An 18,327-nucleotide genomic window follows, 5' to 3' on the forward strand; every position below is an offset into this window, starting at 1 on the left:
ACAAGCCAAAGAATATAGGCAGCCACTAGAAGCTGAAAAAGTCAAGGAAACAGATTCTCCACTCAAAGCTCCCAGAAGAAAATTCTCCTCAAAGTCTCCATAAGATAAGATGCCAACATTGTTGGTGCCTTGACTTTAGCTCAGTGAAACTGACTCCAAACTTCTGCCCCAGAACTGTAGGAGAATACATTTGTATTGTACTGTTTCAAGGCACTGTGGTCATTTGTTATAGCAGCTATAGGGAGCTAGTATACCCAACCTCTCAACTGAGTAAAGCCAGAAAGATGTACATGAACAAAAGGAATGATGCAGAATAATTGCCCTCTGGTAATACCAAGTGTCAGAAACTATGCCACTTTGGTCTATTGTCCTGTATAAAAATAGGCCGATGGCTTCATATCACCTGATTTTCCAAAGAAACCATGTATTAGTTTTCTTTTGCTGCTGTAATAAATTATCACAAACATAGTAGCTTAGCACAAATATATTTTACAGTTCCGCAGTCATAAATCTGGTGTGGGTACCACTGGGCTAAAATCAAGGTGTTAGGATTGAGTTATTTTCTGGAGGCTCTAGGAAAGAATCTGTTTCCTTTTTTTTTGCAACTTCCAGAGACTGCTCACATTCCTTGGCTTGTGGCTTCTTCTATCATCTTCAAAGCCAGCACTGGCTGGTTGAGTCTTCGCATGGTATTACTAACAACCTCCTTTTCTGTCTCCCTTTTGTACCTATAAGGATGCTGATGATTACATTAGGCTCACCCACATAATCCAGGAAAGTCTCCCTGTTCTAAAGTCAGTTGATTAACAACCTTAAATTCCATCTTTAATGTTATGTCCACTTTGCCACATAAAGTAACGTATCTGCAGCTTCCAGAGATTAGGACTTGGGTATCTTTGAGGTGCCATTATTCTGCCCACCTTAAATGTGGATATAAAAGTAAATTGCGGATTGCTGTATTATCTGTAGTCTTGATTTTTTTAGGTTTTCTGTTTTTCTCTCATGTTGTTGGTCCTCTCGCACGTGTGGTGATTCAAGGTTGTAAAATCAATCTTCTGTGGGATGTTCCTTCTGCAAATATCCTGGACCACAGGGACTTCAGGAATGATGGCTGTGTTGGTTTCTCTTGAGGTGGTCTTGGCAGCTGTGGTGCTTTCCCACACAACAGAGATGGTTTCTCAGCACTGTGGGGCAGGATTTGTTTGAGAGAAACCTGCCTACCTTAGGCTGAGGTGCTGTCCTTTGTAGAGTTTCTGCCTCTTCTAAATCCTGACCACAGCCAGAAGGGACTATTTGCATTTCCCTTAATATAAGAGGCTCTTTTCATTTCCAAGCTTATTAGACCTTCCTTTAAGACAGTGTAAAGCAAAAGCAGCAGCATGCATGGGAGCCAAATAACAACAGTATTGAGTAAAAGGAGACCTGCTTGTGGTTAGGCAGACAAGACTAGTGTCTCTTAGGCAACCTTTATTCAAAGCATATCCCATCCCTGTTCTTGATAACAATAAAAGCTGCCACTTACATTCCATTTATCACATGCCAGAAACTGTTTAATGCACTTGGCATATATTAACTTATTTATTTCTCAGAACAACTATTAATGTCTCTACTTCGTGTCTCTACTTTGCAGGTGAGTTTACAAAGAGGTTGTATTAGTTTGTTCTCACACTGCTATAAGGACATACCAGAGACTGGGTAATGTATAAAGGAAAGAGGTTTAATTGACTCACAGTTTCACAGGGCTGGGGAGGCCTCAGGAAACTTACAATCATGGCAGAAGGGGAAGTAAAAACATGTCCTTCTTCACATGGTGGCAGCAAGGAGAAATGCAGAGCAAAATGGGGAAAAGCCCCTTATAAAACCATCGGATCTCATGAGAACACACTCATTATCATGAGGACAGCATGAGGGTTACCCAACCACCCCCATGACTAAATTACCTTCTACCAGGTCCCTCCCATGACATGCAGGGACTAGGGAACTATAATTCAAGATGAGATTTGAGTGTGGACACAGCCAAACCATACCAGAGGTTAAATTACTTATCCTGGATTGTACAATGTTTTATTCTGAGCAACTCAGCATCGAAAGACCTAGGTTCAGGATATGGAGGAATAGGTAATACCAAGAGAAATTACACGCATACACCACTTAAACAGCTTTCACTCATTTCCTTCTTTCAACAAGCCAAGTAACAACAGCAAGCAAGTAAAAGGAGATAGTGGGTGGAAGGCACATAACCATGTGTTTGGGGATTGATTAATGCCTCTCACTGCTTGGCTGCCACTCATTCTCAGCTGGTAGTTCTGATAGTCTCTGCTGGCAGAGGTCTTTGCCCCAGTCTTGGCCACCGGTTGGAGTCACCTCACGGTCAGTATGTGGTAGTCACGACCCCTCAAGCAGTGGCAGGAATCCACTTTCATCATGGCTTGGTGGGTGTCCCCCTGTTCTGATTGAGGAGGGTGAACCCTCTGGGTGCCTTGCAGTCTCTTGGTTTGCAGTTGCATCTGCTCTATTCTGATTAGCTATATCCATCTACATAAGCCATTACATCATTATATATGCACTGTTGGCTAGTTATACCCTTCCATATCAATGCATTTCAGGACTTCCTGAGGCTTTTCTAAACATGGTTATGACTTTGGGGGAGGGCAGGTGTTTATCTCTTTTGAGTGATATAGTCATATGCAAATCCATAATGGGGTATGCATGTATTATTTTAATTACTTTTGGAAAAAAAAGCTTACCAGGAAAGGAATGTTCTTGGTGGGAAAACTTGTTTATCTTCTTTTTTTAAAGCACAGCAAATAGATTTTTATTTATTCCTGTTAAAATGTATGATGTAATATCTTTTAATCATATGAAGCTAGTTAATGGCAAAGCTAGGATTTATATCCAAGCAGTCTGTATGTGGAATCCACACTCTTAACCACTTCTCTGCCCGGAACTAACTCTCTGCCTGGAACTAACATTTCACATTAAACCAACTACTCATAAGTGTACAGATGTTAGCCGGAGAAAATCCAAGTTATCTCAGTACAGGCTACAGATGTCTTTGGAGCAGCAGCCAGACGACCCTGGTATGTAAGAGCTATCTTATAAAGCTACTAAAACTTCCATGGGGGAGTTGCTAGGAAACTGATATAGAGGATATCTTTAAATTGCTGTAATTTTGCTGTCTTGTAATAAGTTGTTTTGCCTTTTTTTGGTAAACCTTTTTCTGATACAAGGTTGTTAGTACGATTGCAGCTGTTGGCATCATTGCCCATCTGTGGTTTTGTAAAAAAATATTCACCTGGGTTTCTGGATGGAACTTCAACACTAAGAGAACGCAACGCTTTTATAGAGACATCTGGGCCCTTGGCACCATAGGCATTTCTGACATAAAAATAACTAATTATGTTTCGGTAAGACCAAAATGAGGAAATGACACTGCCTCAGCCAAACCACAGCTCTGGTTTGTGCTCGTGGATTTGCAGAGGAGATCAAAGAATAACTAGACTTAGTAGAAATACTACCAGAATACCAAATACTGTGGAAGATCAATAGGAAGTATATAGATGGAATGACACACCGGTTCTAGTTGAAATATGGAACTTGTGCAAGTTCCTGATTGTGTGATTTTCAGAGTGTCCATGCGACCCCCATAGGATAAGAAGGCAAACATCAGAACACAGCCGAAAAGATTGGTGTCCTTTGAGTTGGTGGCTTTTTTGTGTGTGTGTCAACGGTATAGCCTAAGAGAGTGCTATGTGCTCCCATTTTTGTAGTACTTGGGTATACCGTGTGCATGCGTGTGTGTGTGTGTGTGTGTGTGTGTGTGTGTGTGTAGACCGGGTCTCACTTTGTTGCCCAGGCTCATCTTTGATCTTGATTTTCTGGGATCAAGCAATCTCCTGCCTCAGCTTCCCAAAATGCTGGGATCATAAGTGTGAGCGAGCCACTGTACTCGGCCAGGATACTATTTTTGTGAAAACACTTACGAAAATAAGATACGACATAACTGTGATCAACAATAGTTTAGAGATAGGGTTTATAAAGAATCCTGAATTATCAGATGAGGAAAGAATTAAACTTAATGTTTCTTTGCTTTAGATTCCCGTTATGTGCAGAATGATGGATATATATTCCCAGCCCCTATCTTTGTCACAAAGGAAGTTGTGAGGGGAAAGCTATCAATAGTGGCTGTGAGTTCATGTTAACACTTTATGCATGCCACGTAAGAGAACGGATCTAACATTCAAAGAGTGCTTATAAAACATCTAGGCTTTTAATGCTCTTGACAGTGCTACACTAAAGTCAAAATTTTAGGCTGGGAAGCATATCTATCAAGATTAGCCAACTAGTAATCAGAGATGTGACTTTCAAGCCCAGGTTTGTTTGACCCCAAGCTTTGCTCTTTCCACTGTGATATAGTGCATTCCTCATGGAATTGTGTTTAGCCACAGAAGATTAGGTAATGGCATGTGGCCTTTCATGTTTGGAGCTCAACATTAGTCGGTATAAATCCACACTTCATAAATACTTAATGTTAAGTACTTTTCCTACTTTCTGCTGGAGGGAAAAAAGCAATTTCCAGTTGATTGATTGCATTTCCACACATGGTTTTCCAGTACAGTTTCAGGCAATTTAGTTGTTTTTTTTTTTTTTTGAGACAGAGTGTTGCTCTGTCACCTAGACTGGAGTGCAGTGGCACGATCTCGGCTCACTGCAACCTCTGCCTCCTGGGTTCAAGCCATTCTCCTGCCTCGGCCTCCCCAGTAACTGGGATTGCAGGCACGCACCACCACGCCCAGCTAATTTTTGTATTTTTAGTAGAGATGGGGTTTTATCACATTGGCCAGGCTGGTCTCGAACTCCTGACCTCGTGGTCCGCCCGCCTCGGCCTCCCAAAGTGTTGGGATTACAGGCATGAGCCACTGTGCCCGGCTGGCAATTTAGTTTTTAAAAATCCCTATCCAGCAGAGGCTTCCTTATTTTATTGTCATTTTTTTGGTACTGACACAACGGATGCATTTTGAATAAGTCTGAACACCACTACTTTCTATGAGTAACTGGCCATTGGGAGACCAGATGAGATATTTCTTATGCCTCCCATTCCAGGAGGTCATTATTTAGGGGACACATGGCATGATATGGACATCTAACATATCATGTTGGTCCACCTCCACTTCTCAATGGTTCTCTGCTCTACATCAAGAAGTTAAGATTAAAAAACAGAAGCATGAAGAAGAATGTTGTGGACTGATGCACTGATGTGAGTTGCACTGATGTGAGTTTTCCTACCCAGCTACACTTTTTGTTAGGTGTCTACCGTGAACAATGGCACAATTTTATCAGACAGCTGGATAATGTTAAGAATTATAATCTGTAACCCCAGATTACATGAAAATAAATGCCATTCGTAATACTAATTATGTTCCTGACCTTATTGTATTTAGTTAGTAACCCCAAATAAACTCATCTATTTATTTGAATGGGAATATTAACATCACATAAATCATATTTAACAATGAACACATGAAACAATGTATCACCTGGTTTAATATTCCGCTTGACTCATCTAAATCTTGTTTCTCTTAGGTCATAGAATTTCCATCTGTGTTCACTCTATTGGAATAATGCTGTTTGTGTATACTTCTATAATGCCTGCTTTACTATTGAACAGTAGGTATGGAGTCTTCAATGGGATTATCTCATTCACGGATACATCTTTTGATGGCAGAAAAAAAAAAGTATACATAGGTAGGGGAAAGACAGAAAAAGCAGTTGCTGAAAAATAGGACCTGATGGTGAGTAATGGACAGCAATCTGTAACCCAGGCTGGAGTTACAGTGGTGTGACCTCAGCTCACTGCAACCTCTGCCTCCCGGGCCCAAGTGATCCTCCCAACACAGACTCCTGAGTAGCTGGGACTACAGGCGTGTGCCACTTTGCCCAGCGAATTTGTGTATTTTTTGTAGAGACAGAGTTTCACCATGATGGCCAGGCTGGTTTCGAACTCCTGGGCTCAAGTGATCCGCGGGTCTCGGCCTCCCAAAGTGCTAGGATTACAGGCATGAGCCACCGTGACCAGCCTAGCAATCAGGTTTTTATCCGTTTGGGATGTGGGAGAGGCTAAACTAAACTAGAATTCAAAAGAAAGGAATATATTCATAATTAGTTAAACGTAGGGTGAAAAATAAAATTTCAGAGATAAGCAGAATAGGAAAAAAATCATTATTTTAATAATTCACACTTATTGCACCATTATTTCAATTTTACAGAGAAAAACAGGCAGAGTGATGAAATAGCTCATATATACACAACAAATGGCAGAGCTGGAATGCCAATCCTAGCAATCTAAACCAGCATTTAAAAACGAGGAATTAAAGCACATAGGGTGAGAAAAATTATAGGGAAGGGACAAGAGCTCAAGGGCACACCTGGAAAAGAAATACTATAATTTAAAAAATTACCAATGGGCTAATTATAGTTGTGTTTTACTGGCAGAGCGCTTTGTCTATGTTAGCTCTTTTAATCCCGCTAATAATTCTGTGAGGTTGGTACTATTAGTTCCATTTTTCAGACGAGGACGCTTAATAGATGATAATCGACACATTCTCTGCTTGCCCTGAGCTGCATCTCAACAGCTGGCTCTGGAGCAAGCAAAGGGAGACTGAGGGAAACAGAGCGGAGCAGGGCAAGCCGCCTGAAAGTGAGAAATGCAAGAAATGTTTCTCATCTAGGCAGGAGCTGGTTCCAGCATTCAAATCTCTCCAGCCGGCCCGCCACCACGTCACAAACCCCGCCTCTCAGTGACAAAGCCCCGCCCCGTTCCTTTGGCTGTTCCCTAAGCTCCCAATACTTCCCTCTTTCTCTTTGGCCCCTCCTACCCCGCTAGCATCAGTTCCTGTGCGCTGGATGCTGATTGGTCCGACGGTCGGAAGTGAGGGCGGGCGGTGGGGGCCGTTGCCGCAGTGACAGTGCTAGGGGAGTCCGAAGATGGCGGCGTCGCGTCGCTCTCAGCATCATCACCACCATCATCAACAACAGCTCCAGCCCGCCCCAGGGGCTTCAGCGCCGCCGCCGCCGCCTCCTCCCCCACTCAGCCCTGGCCTGGCCCCGGGGACCACCCCAGCCTCTCCCACGGCCAACGGCCTGGCCCCCTTCGCCTCCCCGCGGCACGGCCTAGCGCTGCCGGAGGGGGATGGCAGTCGGGATCCGCCCGACAGGCCCCGATCCCCGGACCCGGTTGACGGTACCAGCTGTTGCAATACCACCAGCACAATCTGTACCGTCGCCGCCGCTCCCGTGGTCCCAGCCGTTTCTACTTCATCTGCCGTTGGGGTCGCTCCCAACCCAGCCGGCAGTGGCAGTAACAATTCACCGTCGTCCTCTTCTTCCCCGACTTCTTCCTCATCTTCCTCTCCATCCTCCCCTGGATCGAGCTTGGCGGAGAGCCCCGAGGCGGCCGGAGTTAGCAGCACAGCACCACTGGGGCCTGGGGCAGCAGGACCTGGGACAGGGGTCCCAGCAGTGAGCGGGGCCCTACGGGAACTACTGGAGGCCTGTCGCAATGGGGACGTGTCCCGGGTAAAGAGGCTGGTGGACGCGGCAAACGTAAATGCAAAGGACATGGCCGGCCGGAAGTCTTCTCCCCTGCACTTCGCTGCAGGTCAGAGACTTTTGAATTGTTTATTAAGGGTTTTGGGTTTGGGTGCAGGGTCCAGTTAGGACAAGAAAACAGGTTATTGTGATGGGACAAAGTGGGGGCGTGGTCATGGTTCTTCAACACCTCACCAGAAGACTAGAGGTGCCTTTCTTTTGATGGTGTCTGGGTGATGGGGGCGTGGTTGGGGTGGGGGGATAAATGAATCCAAGAAATTGTTCAGTGATTGCACAGTTTAGTTTTCGGTGTGCAGGAATAAAGTTAGATTTGGACAGCTTTAGAGTAGTTTTGTCGTTTGTGTGCTATTTTGTTTTTACAAAGGTATGTCCCTTGAGGACAGTCCAGACCAAAAGAGGTTTAATACAACCCAGCAAATGTTTGAGCATCTGTTGTAGCCTTAGTAGCCCAATGAAAGACAGAAATGAAGTTTATGAAAGTTTCCCTTCTTTTAAAGAAGTTTACAGTCTAGATGGGGAGACCAAAATATGCCAGTGTGAAACAACTGGAGAACAATATTTGGATGCATTATATGATGATAGAAGAAATACAGGCTTTGAAATTGTGGCCACTATTATTTGTTGTATAGCAGACCGTTTACCTTGTGTCAGTTGCCTCAGTTTTCTCATGGGCAAAAATCATAAAATGATGTTGTGCGAGCATTTGGTGAGAAGTATCTGGCACAAAGTTCTCCCTCAAAAAGTGTGAATTTCTTAAGCTCTGGACCTCACACTTGTCTTTTTTTTTTTTTTTTGCAAATAGTTGATGATTTTCTCTCAAAGACACCTAATAATATGTTTATAAAATAAAGAAAACTGTAAAAGAAAAACAAAGGACTATAATCTCACTGCCTGGATACTTACTGTTGATATTTTAAACATATAGGTAATAATGTTATATACATTAGAAACATTATATTAGAAATACATATATTGTCCCAAATAGGACAGAAAAATACAAAATGAAAGGCATCACACGCTCACAAACATCAAAGGTAACACACCAAAGATAACTTAAGTTTCTCTTATATTTCTAATATATATGTGTGTCACTTCTTCAGTTTGTTCTGTTAATAGTAAAACGTGTTGACCCACTGTAGTATTATTTATTTTTACCACACTTGGGAGATATGATTAACCATTTTACAGATGACAAAAGTGAAGCATATATAGATCATTTAAGTAAGTCCAGATTCACTCAGGAAATAGTAGAAATTGAGTTTGAATTCAGGTAGTTTGACTTTAGAGCTTGTGAGATCAAACTTAAACTGTCAGAACCCTGGATTAAGGTCACTTTTCATTTTTGTGAGTAATTGAAGTGTAGAGTTTCCGATTTTTGGGAGAAATAGTAATGGGGAGGGGCTTATATGCAAGACAGTAGCTTTCACATGTTTTTTATTGTAGCCCATACTTAGAAATACATTTTACATGGTCACATATGCAACTGAATCAAAAGCTTCTGGAAACAATACTTTCCCTTAATACATGTGTTGTCCTCTGATAGTTTATATCTTACTCGATTTCATTTTTAGCGAATGCTGCTTGTGATCCATTAATGGGTCGTGACCTGTGGTATGAGAAACACTTAAAGAAATCATTATTAGGTCACTGGATTCATTCTTGATATACAGACACTACTTACTAGGAATGCAGTGGATTGAATCATAAACAGACTTTTGTCTATTTGTTTGCTCAAGGGTCTTGCTTGTTTTAGATGAAATAGCATTTCTTTTTCTTTAGGCTAAATGAAAGGCCTAAGTCTGATTTTATAAATCAACAGAGGTGTCTACTTTTGCATACTTTATTCCAAGTTTGACTATTTTAACAAATTGTTCCACCAATCAGGTTATTTCTCACCATCCCACTTTATGAGTAATCACCAACAAATGATAGTTATGCTTATGTGTATTAATGTATTTAGGATAAGTCACACAAAATAGTGCTTGTTTCTCAAATCACATGTCTTCTATTTGCTACAATAGTTACTTGTTATTCTGTTTCAGAGTTTTACGTACATCCAGATTAGCTAGAAGATAAACAATAAAACAGTACCGTAATTATGTTGTAGTTATGAGAACCTAACCTTGAATCGGCTTTTTAAGAAAATTTTTACCTCAGTTGTGGAAAACACGATAATAAAATTCTCAATGATAGGAAAACATAATATCCTGTAGTCAGTTTGCAACACTTCCGTGATTGAATGCATAACATTAAAGTTTTATTAAACTTTAGTCTTCTTTATCATGTATAGGCTGAGAAATGAAAAGAATTATCAGTGACTGGTTATTATGATAGTAATTGAATTGTCATGGAATAGCTGTTTTAAAAATGAGAAATTGGTACAATCCCTTGAATGAAAAAATTTAAAAATTACAGTTTATTTGTTCCAGAAATATTTTAGTGTACTTAGATGATTGGATGTTAAATACTGACACAATTGTGTAATGGCAAGCATTCTGTAAGCCTTAAGGAGCTTACAGTCTAGTGGGGAAGCATAAACAACAACAACAAAAACCTGCAAAGTATCTAGTGTCTAATCTGGCGTGACAGGAAATGTACATTATACTGTCTGTCCCAGTATGTAATAGGAGCTCTTATCCTTGTTTTAGAGCAGTTAAGGAAGTCCTTCTAGGTAGATTTTTTTTAAAGCAGGTGTTAAAAGGGTGAGCCCAAGCTAGCCAAGCAAAGGTTGGAAGGGATGATGTTGACTAATACTTTTATTTCTATTTAAAAATGAGTTTACAGTTCTATGGAATGAAATGAAACAATTTTGTTTTCTTTCCAACTTTTAGGTTCAGGGGTTATATGTGCAGGTTTGTTACGTGGTTAAATTGCAAGTCTTGGGGGCTTTGGTGTACAGATGATTTCATCACCTAGGCAATGAGCATAGTACCAGATAGGTAGTGTTTTGATTTTCGGCCTCCCCCTACCCTCTACCTTCCACCCTCAAGTAAGCCCCAGTGTGTATTATTCCCTTGTCTGTGTCCATGTGTACTCAAGGTTTAGCTCCCCCTTATTTAAGTGAGAACATGTGGCATTTGGAAATCATTTTTAAAGATCTCAGATGTGGTATGAAACCTGAGGTTTAAATCCTTATCACTTTATCTATATTACGTTAAGAATAACCATATTTTTTTCCAGCAGGAAAATTAGGAACCCTTTCTAGCTTATCTTGAATTGTGATAATTTGTTTAGAATATGGTTTAGAGACTGTGTTAGTAATGGAATCATCCTATCCGCAATTAAGACAAAATCTTGTTTCCATTGTTGATACAGGTTCTCAAAATACTAGTTTTGTTGTCTTCTTAAGATGGCTTTGTAAAGATGATCCATTCTTTTATTGTTGACTAGAATTTATATGAGACTTTTTCTTCCACAGATATGGTCCTTGACCCTGATTTTCTATTATTTGAAGTATAGCAGTCAAAAGAGTTTTATAAATAGTACCAACTGAGAGTGATACCTCCTTAGTTTGGTATCTAGTAGTGACGTTTTTGTTAAAGGACCCATATATTCTGATGAGTTCTCTTTTTATAGAAAAGTTCAAATGAGGTATTTTTTCTTTTTTTTTCTGAAGGCTTTAGTAAAACATTAAATTCTGAGATTTTATAGTATTTACATGAAATCGAAGAAATCTCGAAATGGGCTTCCTGTTAACATATACTACTTGGATTATGATAGGTAATGTGAGGTATTTTAAAATCAAAACCAGTTTTTTTTTTTTAATGGTATCCACTACCATACATATTTAACAATACAGAGATTTTTCAACTCATTCCTGACTCTTCTCTGGATTTTTCAGCATGGGCATGCTTGTCTTTTTTTTTTCTTTTCCTCGCCTTTGTACAAATGTTGTTCCTGTTAAAAGTCACCATATACTCTAAATTGTTGCCTATCAGTGGGTAATAAAATGAGTCAGAATGCTTCAGTCTTAGAGTGGGAATTATCTTACACTTTTCGTTGCCTGGCGAGATCCTTAATATTACTTGTAAGCAAATGCCCTGTCTCAAGATTTAAGAAGGGTCTAATTTGGTAATAGAAGAAAGGGACCTAGTTTCATAAATATCTTCCCAGACTTAAAATTGTTGATTATAAACTGGATTATATTTTACTTAGTGTTTTCTTAAAACCTTACACTTTTGTTAAGGTACCTCTTTAAAAAAAAAAGTTTAGAGAGAACTTTTAGTTAGAAAGATGTGCAAAGTGTGTCTATCTCTTTCTTTTACCTCAATGTACTACTCTTTGGAAGCAAATGATTTAAAGAACAAACTAGCTATTTGTAAGATGATATCTAAATTTATTGCTAATAGCAAAAAAATTGGTAACAAGCCAACTGTTCAACAATAGAGAAATGCTTACATAAATTATAATACTGTATAATTTCTATTACGTGTGTATTCCTACATATATGTTCTTTTATCCATCAATCATCTTTTTATTAAAGCATATCAGTGTAAATGGTAGGCATCTGTGCAGCTTCTCCAAATATGCTAATATGCATATCGTTATCTAAGTTCACTATTTGTGTAAAGATTTATCTTTTAGTGTGAAATCTGCAAATCTTAAGTGTACATTCACTGAGTTTTGACAAATGCAGATACCTGTGTAACTCAAATTATGACTTTCCTTATAGAAACTTCAGAAAGTTCCCTCATACCCCTTATCTCAATCCTGTCACTATCCCTTTTCTCTCAGGCAGCCACCGTTCTGACGTTTTTTCCACTCTAGAATAAGAGTTGCCTGTTTTAGAATTTCATATAAATGCAGTTTGTACGATATTTACTCCTTCTGTAAGACTTACTTTGCTCAGCCTAATGTTTTTGATTTTGTAACATGTATCAGTAGTTCCTTTTTAGTGCTGAGTAGATTTCATTATATGAATATTCTGCAGTTTGTGTATCCCTTCCTCAGTTGATAGACCCTTTAGCTGATTTCAGTTTTGGCTGTTATGAATAAAGCTGCAATGAACATTCTTATGAAATCCTTTTTGTGGACATGGATTTTCTTTCTCTTGGGCAAATACCTAGTATTAGAATCTCTTGGTCTTAGGGTAGGTAAATATCCGGTTTTATAAGAAACTGCCAACACCTTTTTTTCCCAAAGTATATGTACCATTTTACATTCCCATCAACAATTTTTGATGGTGGTTGTTTGATTTTGCTCTTGTTGCCCAGGCTGGCGTACAATGGTGTGATCTTGGCTCACTGCAACCTATTCTCCTGCCTCAGCCTCCCGAGTAGCTTAGATTACAGGCACCCACCGCCACACCCAGCTAATTTTTGTATTTTTATTAGATACGGGGTTTCACCATGTTGACAAGGCTGGTCACGAACTCCTTACCTCAGGTGATCCATCCACCTCAGCCTCCCAAAGTGCTAGGATGATGACAGGTGTGAGCCACCTCGCCTGGCCTTATATATCTTTTATGAAGTTTTGTCCTTTTTGTTTTTTTACTGGACACACTTCAGTTTTATTGGGTTATCTTTTATTATTGAGTTTAAGAGTACTTTATATGTTATGCATACTAGTGCTTTGTGGGATAAATATGCTAATATTTCCTCCCAGGCTATGGATTACTGAATAATTTTCTTAATGAGAGTCATTTGAACAGAAGTTTTAAATTTAATTTATTTATTTTATGGTTATTGCTTTCTCTGACTTATCACCTGCATAAGAACTTTTATCTGGCCCCAAGTTATAGACATTTTCATGTGTATCCTATGAAAATCTTTATGATTGTCCGCGCGGTGGCTCATGCCTGTAATCCCAATACTCTGGGAGGCCGAGAGGGGCGGATTAGGAGGTCAGGAGATGGAGACCATCCTGGCTAACATGGTGAAACCCCGTCTCTGCTAAAAATACAAAAATAATTTAGCTGGGCGTGGTGGCGGGTGCCTGTAGTCCCAGCTGCTTGGGAGGCTGAGGCAGGAGAATGGCATGAACCCGGGAGGTGGAGCTTGCAGTGAGTGGAGATCACTCCAGTGTACTCCAGCCTGGGCCACAGAGCGAGACTCCGTCTCAAAAAAAAAAAAAAAAAGAGAAAATCTTTATGATTTTAGCTACATTGTATCACATGTGACTATATCCACTTCAGTATTCTTATGCTGTGCGTGGTAGTTTTCTGTTCATTTACTTTCAGTCTGTCTTTGTATTTAAAGTGTGTCTATTATAGACAGTATATATCTGAGTGTTGCTTTTTAAGACATTCTGACAATCTGTTTTAATCTACCTCATTAACTAATATTGATACTTCCAATTCAATCTAAGAACTATAGGGTTTTTATTTACCTTTTATATGTTGTATCTGGCCATCATTTCTTCCATACTTGAGAACTTTTGGTTCTCAAGGACCTGCTAAGAGCTGTTAATGTTGAAGGTCTGATGAGAATGGGAGTTTCCCTTAGCCTTTTTTTTTTTTTTTACACTAGATAGGCAAAGGATTTTTTTTTTTCTCTTCCATTAAAGACCAGATATTCTACTACGTATGTCTTGGTGTTCGTTTCTCTAGATATATTTTCTCAGGTATGTGGTATGCCTTTTCTTTACATAGTTTCAGATATTTTATTTCAGAAAAGTTCTCAAATTATACTTTTTATTATTCATTCTTTTCTTTTTATGTATATTGAAACTTTGCCTCTCTTCTAAATTTGTTACTTGCTCCATTTCTTTAATGTGGTAAGATATATGTAAAATTTACCATTTTAACCGTTTTAAGTGTACAATTTAGTGGCATTAAGTTCATTCGCCATGTTATGCAGCCATCACCATTGTCCATTTCCAGAACATTTTTTGTCATCTTAAATAAGCTCTTGTACCCATTAAACTATAACTGTCTGTCTGTCCCCAACCCCTGATAACTGTCACTTTCTTTTGAATCCTTTTAAAAACAAAATCTTCTTTTTTTATTAACTTTTTTTTCTCCTTTCATCTTCTATTTTTCTTAAGGCAGGAGTTGGAAACTTTCTATAAATGGCCAGATAGTAAATATTTTAGGCTTTGTATCTATATGGTCCCTCTCACAGCTACTCAGTTTTGCTTTTATACTGTGAAAGTATCCAGAGACTATATGTAAATGAATGAGTGTGATTGTGTTCCAGTAAAATTTTATTTATGAGAATAGGTGATGGGCCAGATTTGGTGTATGGCTTGTAGTTTGCTGACCTCTGTTATAAGGTATCATCTGTGGCATTTTTTTCCATTTTGTATTCTTTCTTGTTTAGTCTTTTCTTCTTGAAATTATTTTTTCTTTTATTTTGAATTATTTTCTGAACTCTGTCCTTTTATTTCTAACTCAGGCGTATGCTATACTTTCATGTCTTGCGTATCATTCTCATATTCTCTTTTAGCTAGTGTTAAAATAATTGATTATAATTTTGTCTGTTTTGTGGGCATTTTTTTTCTATAAGGTATTAATTGTCTATGGGGAAGTTATTCTCCAAATTCTTCTTGTAAGAATTTTGTATGTATTTGACGTCAGTTTCTTTCATTGCTCATTTTTACAGAAATTAATTACTAAATAATGTCAAGGATAAAAATAAAGGTCTGAGATAGTTAAGGTAATCCCCCTTGTCCCTTTTTCTTGTGTTGGACATGCTGCTCTGGCCTAGAATAGATCAAGTCTTTCAGTAAGGTCTGCAGGATCATCTTTTACAGTGGTAGCATTTAAATTATGAAACATCATAAATTTATACCTCCGTTTATATAACCTATGAGACATTTTCTCAGGAACCTTAACTGGAGACATTGTGCTGAGGGCATTTTATAGATAAAGTCTCTTCCTGATAATCTATTTAGTCTTTTTGGTAAGTGTAGTCCGGTCACCTGTAAAGCATTCCCTACCCCACCAATGAATTGAATAGGTTACAGGCCAGGTGTTCTTTCTTGACGTGAAGTGATTCTTTGACAGTTAAGAGGCCAGAGAAATACATCGGGAGGATAGGAGGCATATCATCAAAGGTCGAGTTGTGAGCATAAATATGTTAAAAAAAAAAAACCTCAAGCTTAGAATCCAGAAGAAAAGTAATCAAGGAATGTAAATAATTCTGAGAAAATAAATTTTATTTTAATGTTAGGTTTGGTTTTGGAAAGGAATAAACATGAGCTGTGTGATAACATGAGGGGGAAAGCACTATATAGTAGTTTAGTCTTTAATATATTTAACAGCCTCCTTTTGTGTCATAGACAAAGAATCTTTGGGTAGCTTACTATAAAATATTGCAGTAGATGGCTGGGCGTGGTGGCGCACACCTGTAATCCCAGCACTTTGGGAGGCCGGAGGCGGGTGGATCATGAGGTCAGGAGATCAAGACCATCCTGGCTAACACGGTGAAACCCTGTCTCTTCTAAAAATACAAAAAAAAAAAAAATTAGCCGGGCGTGGTGGCAGTGCCTGTAGTCCCAGTTACTTGTGGGAGTAGCTGAGGCAGGAGAGTGGCCTGAACCCAGGAGGCGGAGCTTGCAGTGAGCCGAGATCGCGCCACTGCATTCCAGTCTGGGCGACAGAGTGAGACTCCGTCTCAAAAAAAAAAAAAAAAATTGCAGTAGATAAAAATTGAAGGGGCAGTGCTTCTTAAATTTTTATTTTTCCCCATGTCATTGTCCTTGAAGCTACTTTGGCTTATGTTTATTCTTCTGATAGCTAAGTTTTGGTTTAAACCTGCTCTTAAGGCACCTAATACCATGCATCATTAATAGATATTTATAGTAAGAATTGAGTAGGATTAGTTAAGATAAGATGAGTTGGAGTCTGAGGGTTAGGTGAAACCTCCCTTTACGGGGCTTAGTAAAACAAATGAAACATACACGAGAAAGAAACATTCAGAAATGAACTTTTAGTTTATTGGTGAATAAAAAGCATTATATCTGTAAGAAAAATTGAGTAGGGTGGGTTTCCTAGGGATTTCTACTAAAGTCTGGGAGCTCAGGATAACTCTGGGGCTCATTAAAAAAAAAATCACTTTGATTTCAAGTAATTGAAGAAAGTTTTAGGTGTTTTGTTTTTGTCTGCCCATTGTTTTTCTTTTAAGGCTTCATCAGATGTTTAAGTTTGCTTTCCCCACAGCTAGTTACTGAGTTCTTTTCTCGAAACTTGTTTTGCCAGTTTGTTCAGGTATCTTTATAGAATTAAAGCAGTGTGAGCTTAAACTTTTTTTTTTTTAAGCTGTTTTTTGGAGTGTGTCAGCTCCCCATTCAATTTAGACAAGTTATTTATTTATTCATGTATTTTGGTTTTGGAAAAGGGAAAATAACGTGATGTAAAATTTTTTCTCTATCTCTTTTGCGTTTTCAGTATAAACTAAACTGCTGGTAGGTGGCAAATGTTTGGGCTTGTATATTTTTTCTTCTGTGGTAGATTTTCTTTTAAAGTGAAGAAGTGTTTGGTAGTTAGCAGATGATTTCCATGAACTACAAGTCCAAACTGAACAAAATTTGTTTTGAATTTACTGATTGACTCAAGAAACCTTAAAACTGTAGCCTCTGTGTCATTAGTTCAAAAATAAACTAAACCAGCCGGGCGCGGTGGCTCACACCTGTAATCCCAGCACATTGGGAGGCCAAGGCGGGCGGCTCACAAGGTTGGGAGATCGAGACCATCCTGGCTAGGACGGTGAAACCTGGCCTCTACCAAAAATACAAAAAAAAATCAGCCGGACGTGGTGGCGGGCGCCTGTAGTCCCAGCTGCTGGGGAGGCTGAGGCGGGAGAATGGAGTGAACTCGGGAGGCGGAGCTTACAGTGAGCTGAGATCGTGCCACTGCACTCCAGCCTGGGCGACAGCGAGACTCCGTCTCAAAATAAATAAATAAATAAAATAAAAAAAAAGAAAGTAAAAATAAACTAAACCTCCTGATGCCTTGTTAAAGTGTGTGTATACACACTTTTTTGTGTCTACATATATATAACATTATATATGTCAAATTATATATAGTTGACATATATATTATATATATAATAAGAAGACATTGAAAAGTTCTCATGCCCTCATTCTGATAAACCATTTTGACATTCTCATCAGTCCTGTTAATAAGATGTACAGGTCTCCTTTTCCAAATGCTTGGGCTATTCTCATGTTGACTGGAAATTTGGTATTTTTGAAAGAAATTACATAGAATTACACTTAATGAATACATCTTAACTATTTTTTTCTAATGTCTTTAGGTGCCAGCTTATGTTTTTCTTCTTTGTTCTTTTTTTTTTTTTTGAGACGGAGTCTTGCTCTGTTGCCCAGGCTGGAGTACAGTGGCGTGATCTCGGCTCACTGCAAGCTCCTGCCTCAGCCTCCCGAGTAGCTGGGACTACAGGTGCCCGTCACCACGCCCAGCTAATTTTTTTGTACTTTTAGTAGACACGGGGTTTCACCATGTTAGCCAGGATGGTCTCCATCTCCTGACCTCATGATCCGCCCGTCTCGGCCTCCCAACGTGCTGGGATTACAGGCCTGAGCCACTGCGCCTGGCCGGGAAAATATTCTTATTTGGAAAAAGAAAACTTTTTGGATAAATTTTTGAAACTTTGAAGAAGCTATCAAACGTTGTCTGCCTGCTCCTTCTCCCCAGCCCCAAAATACACAAACTTAACAATAGAAAAATATAACTGTTATCCTATGTTAATTTTATGAAAGCAGATAAATATGGGGTATATAATAAGAGAACTTCATTATTTAATTCAATGAATTGCTTGT

The 18,327-nt window shown here is 39.2% G+C and overlaps 1 protein-coding gene across 1 annotated transcript in view; it reads left to right on the forward strand.

Moving 5' to 3' along the window:
- Nucleotides 1-6,243: 6,243 nt before the first annotated feature.
- The window catches only part of TNKS (tankyrase, TRF1-interacting ankyrin-related ADP-ribose polymerase), a 236,701-nt gene continuing 224,617 nt past the window's right edge, over nt 6,244-18,327 (forward strand). The window contains exon 1 of the mRNA XM_011970733.1: nt 6,244-7,657. Coding sequence (XP_011826123.1) covers nt 6,985-7,657 — 673 coding nt within the window. The 5' untranslated portion in view covers nt 6,244-6,984. The remainder of the gene's footprint in view (nt 7,658-18,327) is intronic.

Source organism: Mandrillus leucophaeus, unplaced genomic scaffold (assembly GCF_000951045.1).
Source record: "Mandrillus leucophaeus isolate KB7577 unplaced genomic scaffold, Mleu.le_1.0 Scaffold97, whole genome shotgun sequence".
NCBI classification, from domain to species: domain Eukaryota; kingdom Metazoa; phylum Chordata; class Mammalia; order Primates; family Cercopithecidae; genus Mandrillus; species Mandrillus leucophaeus.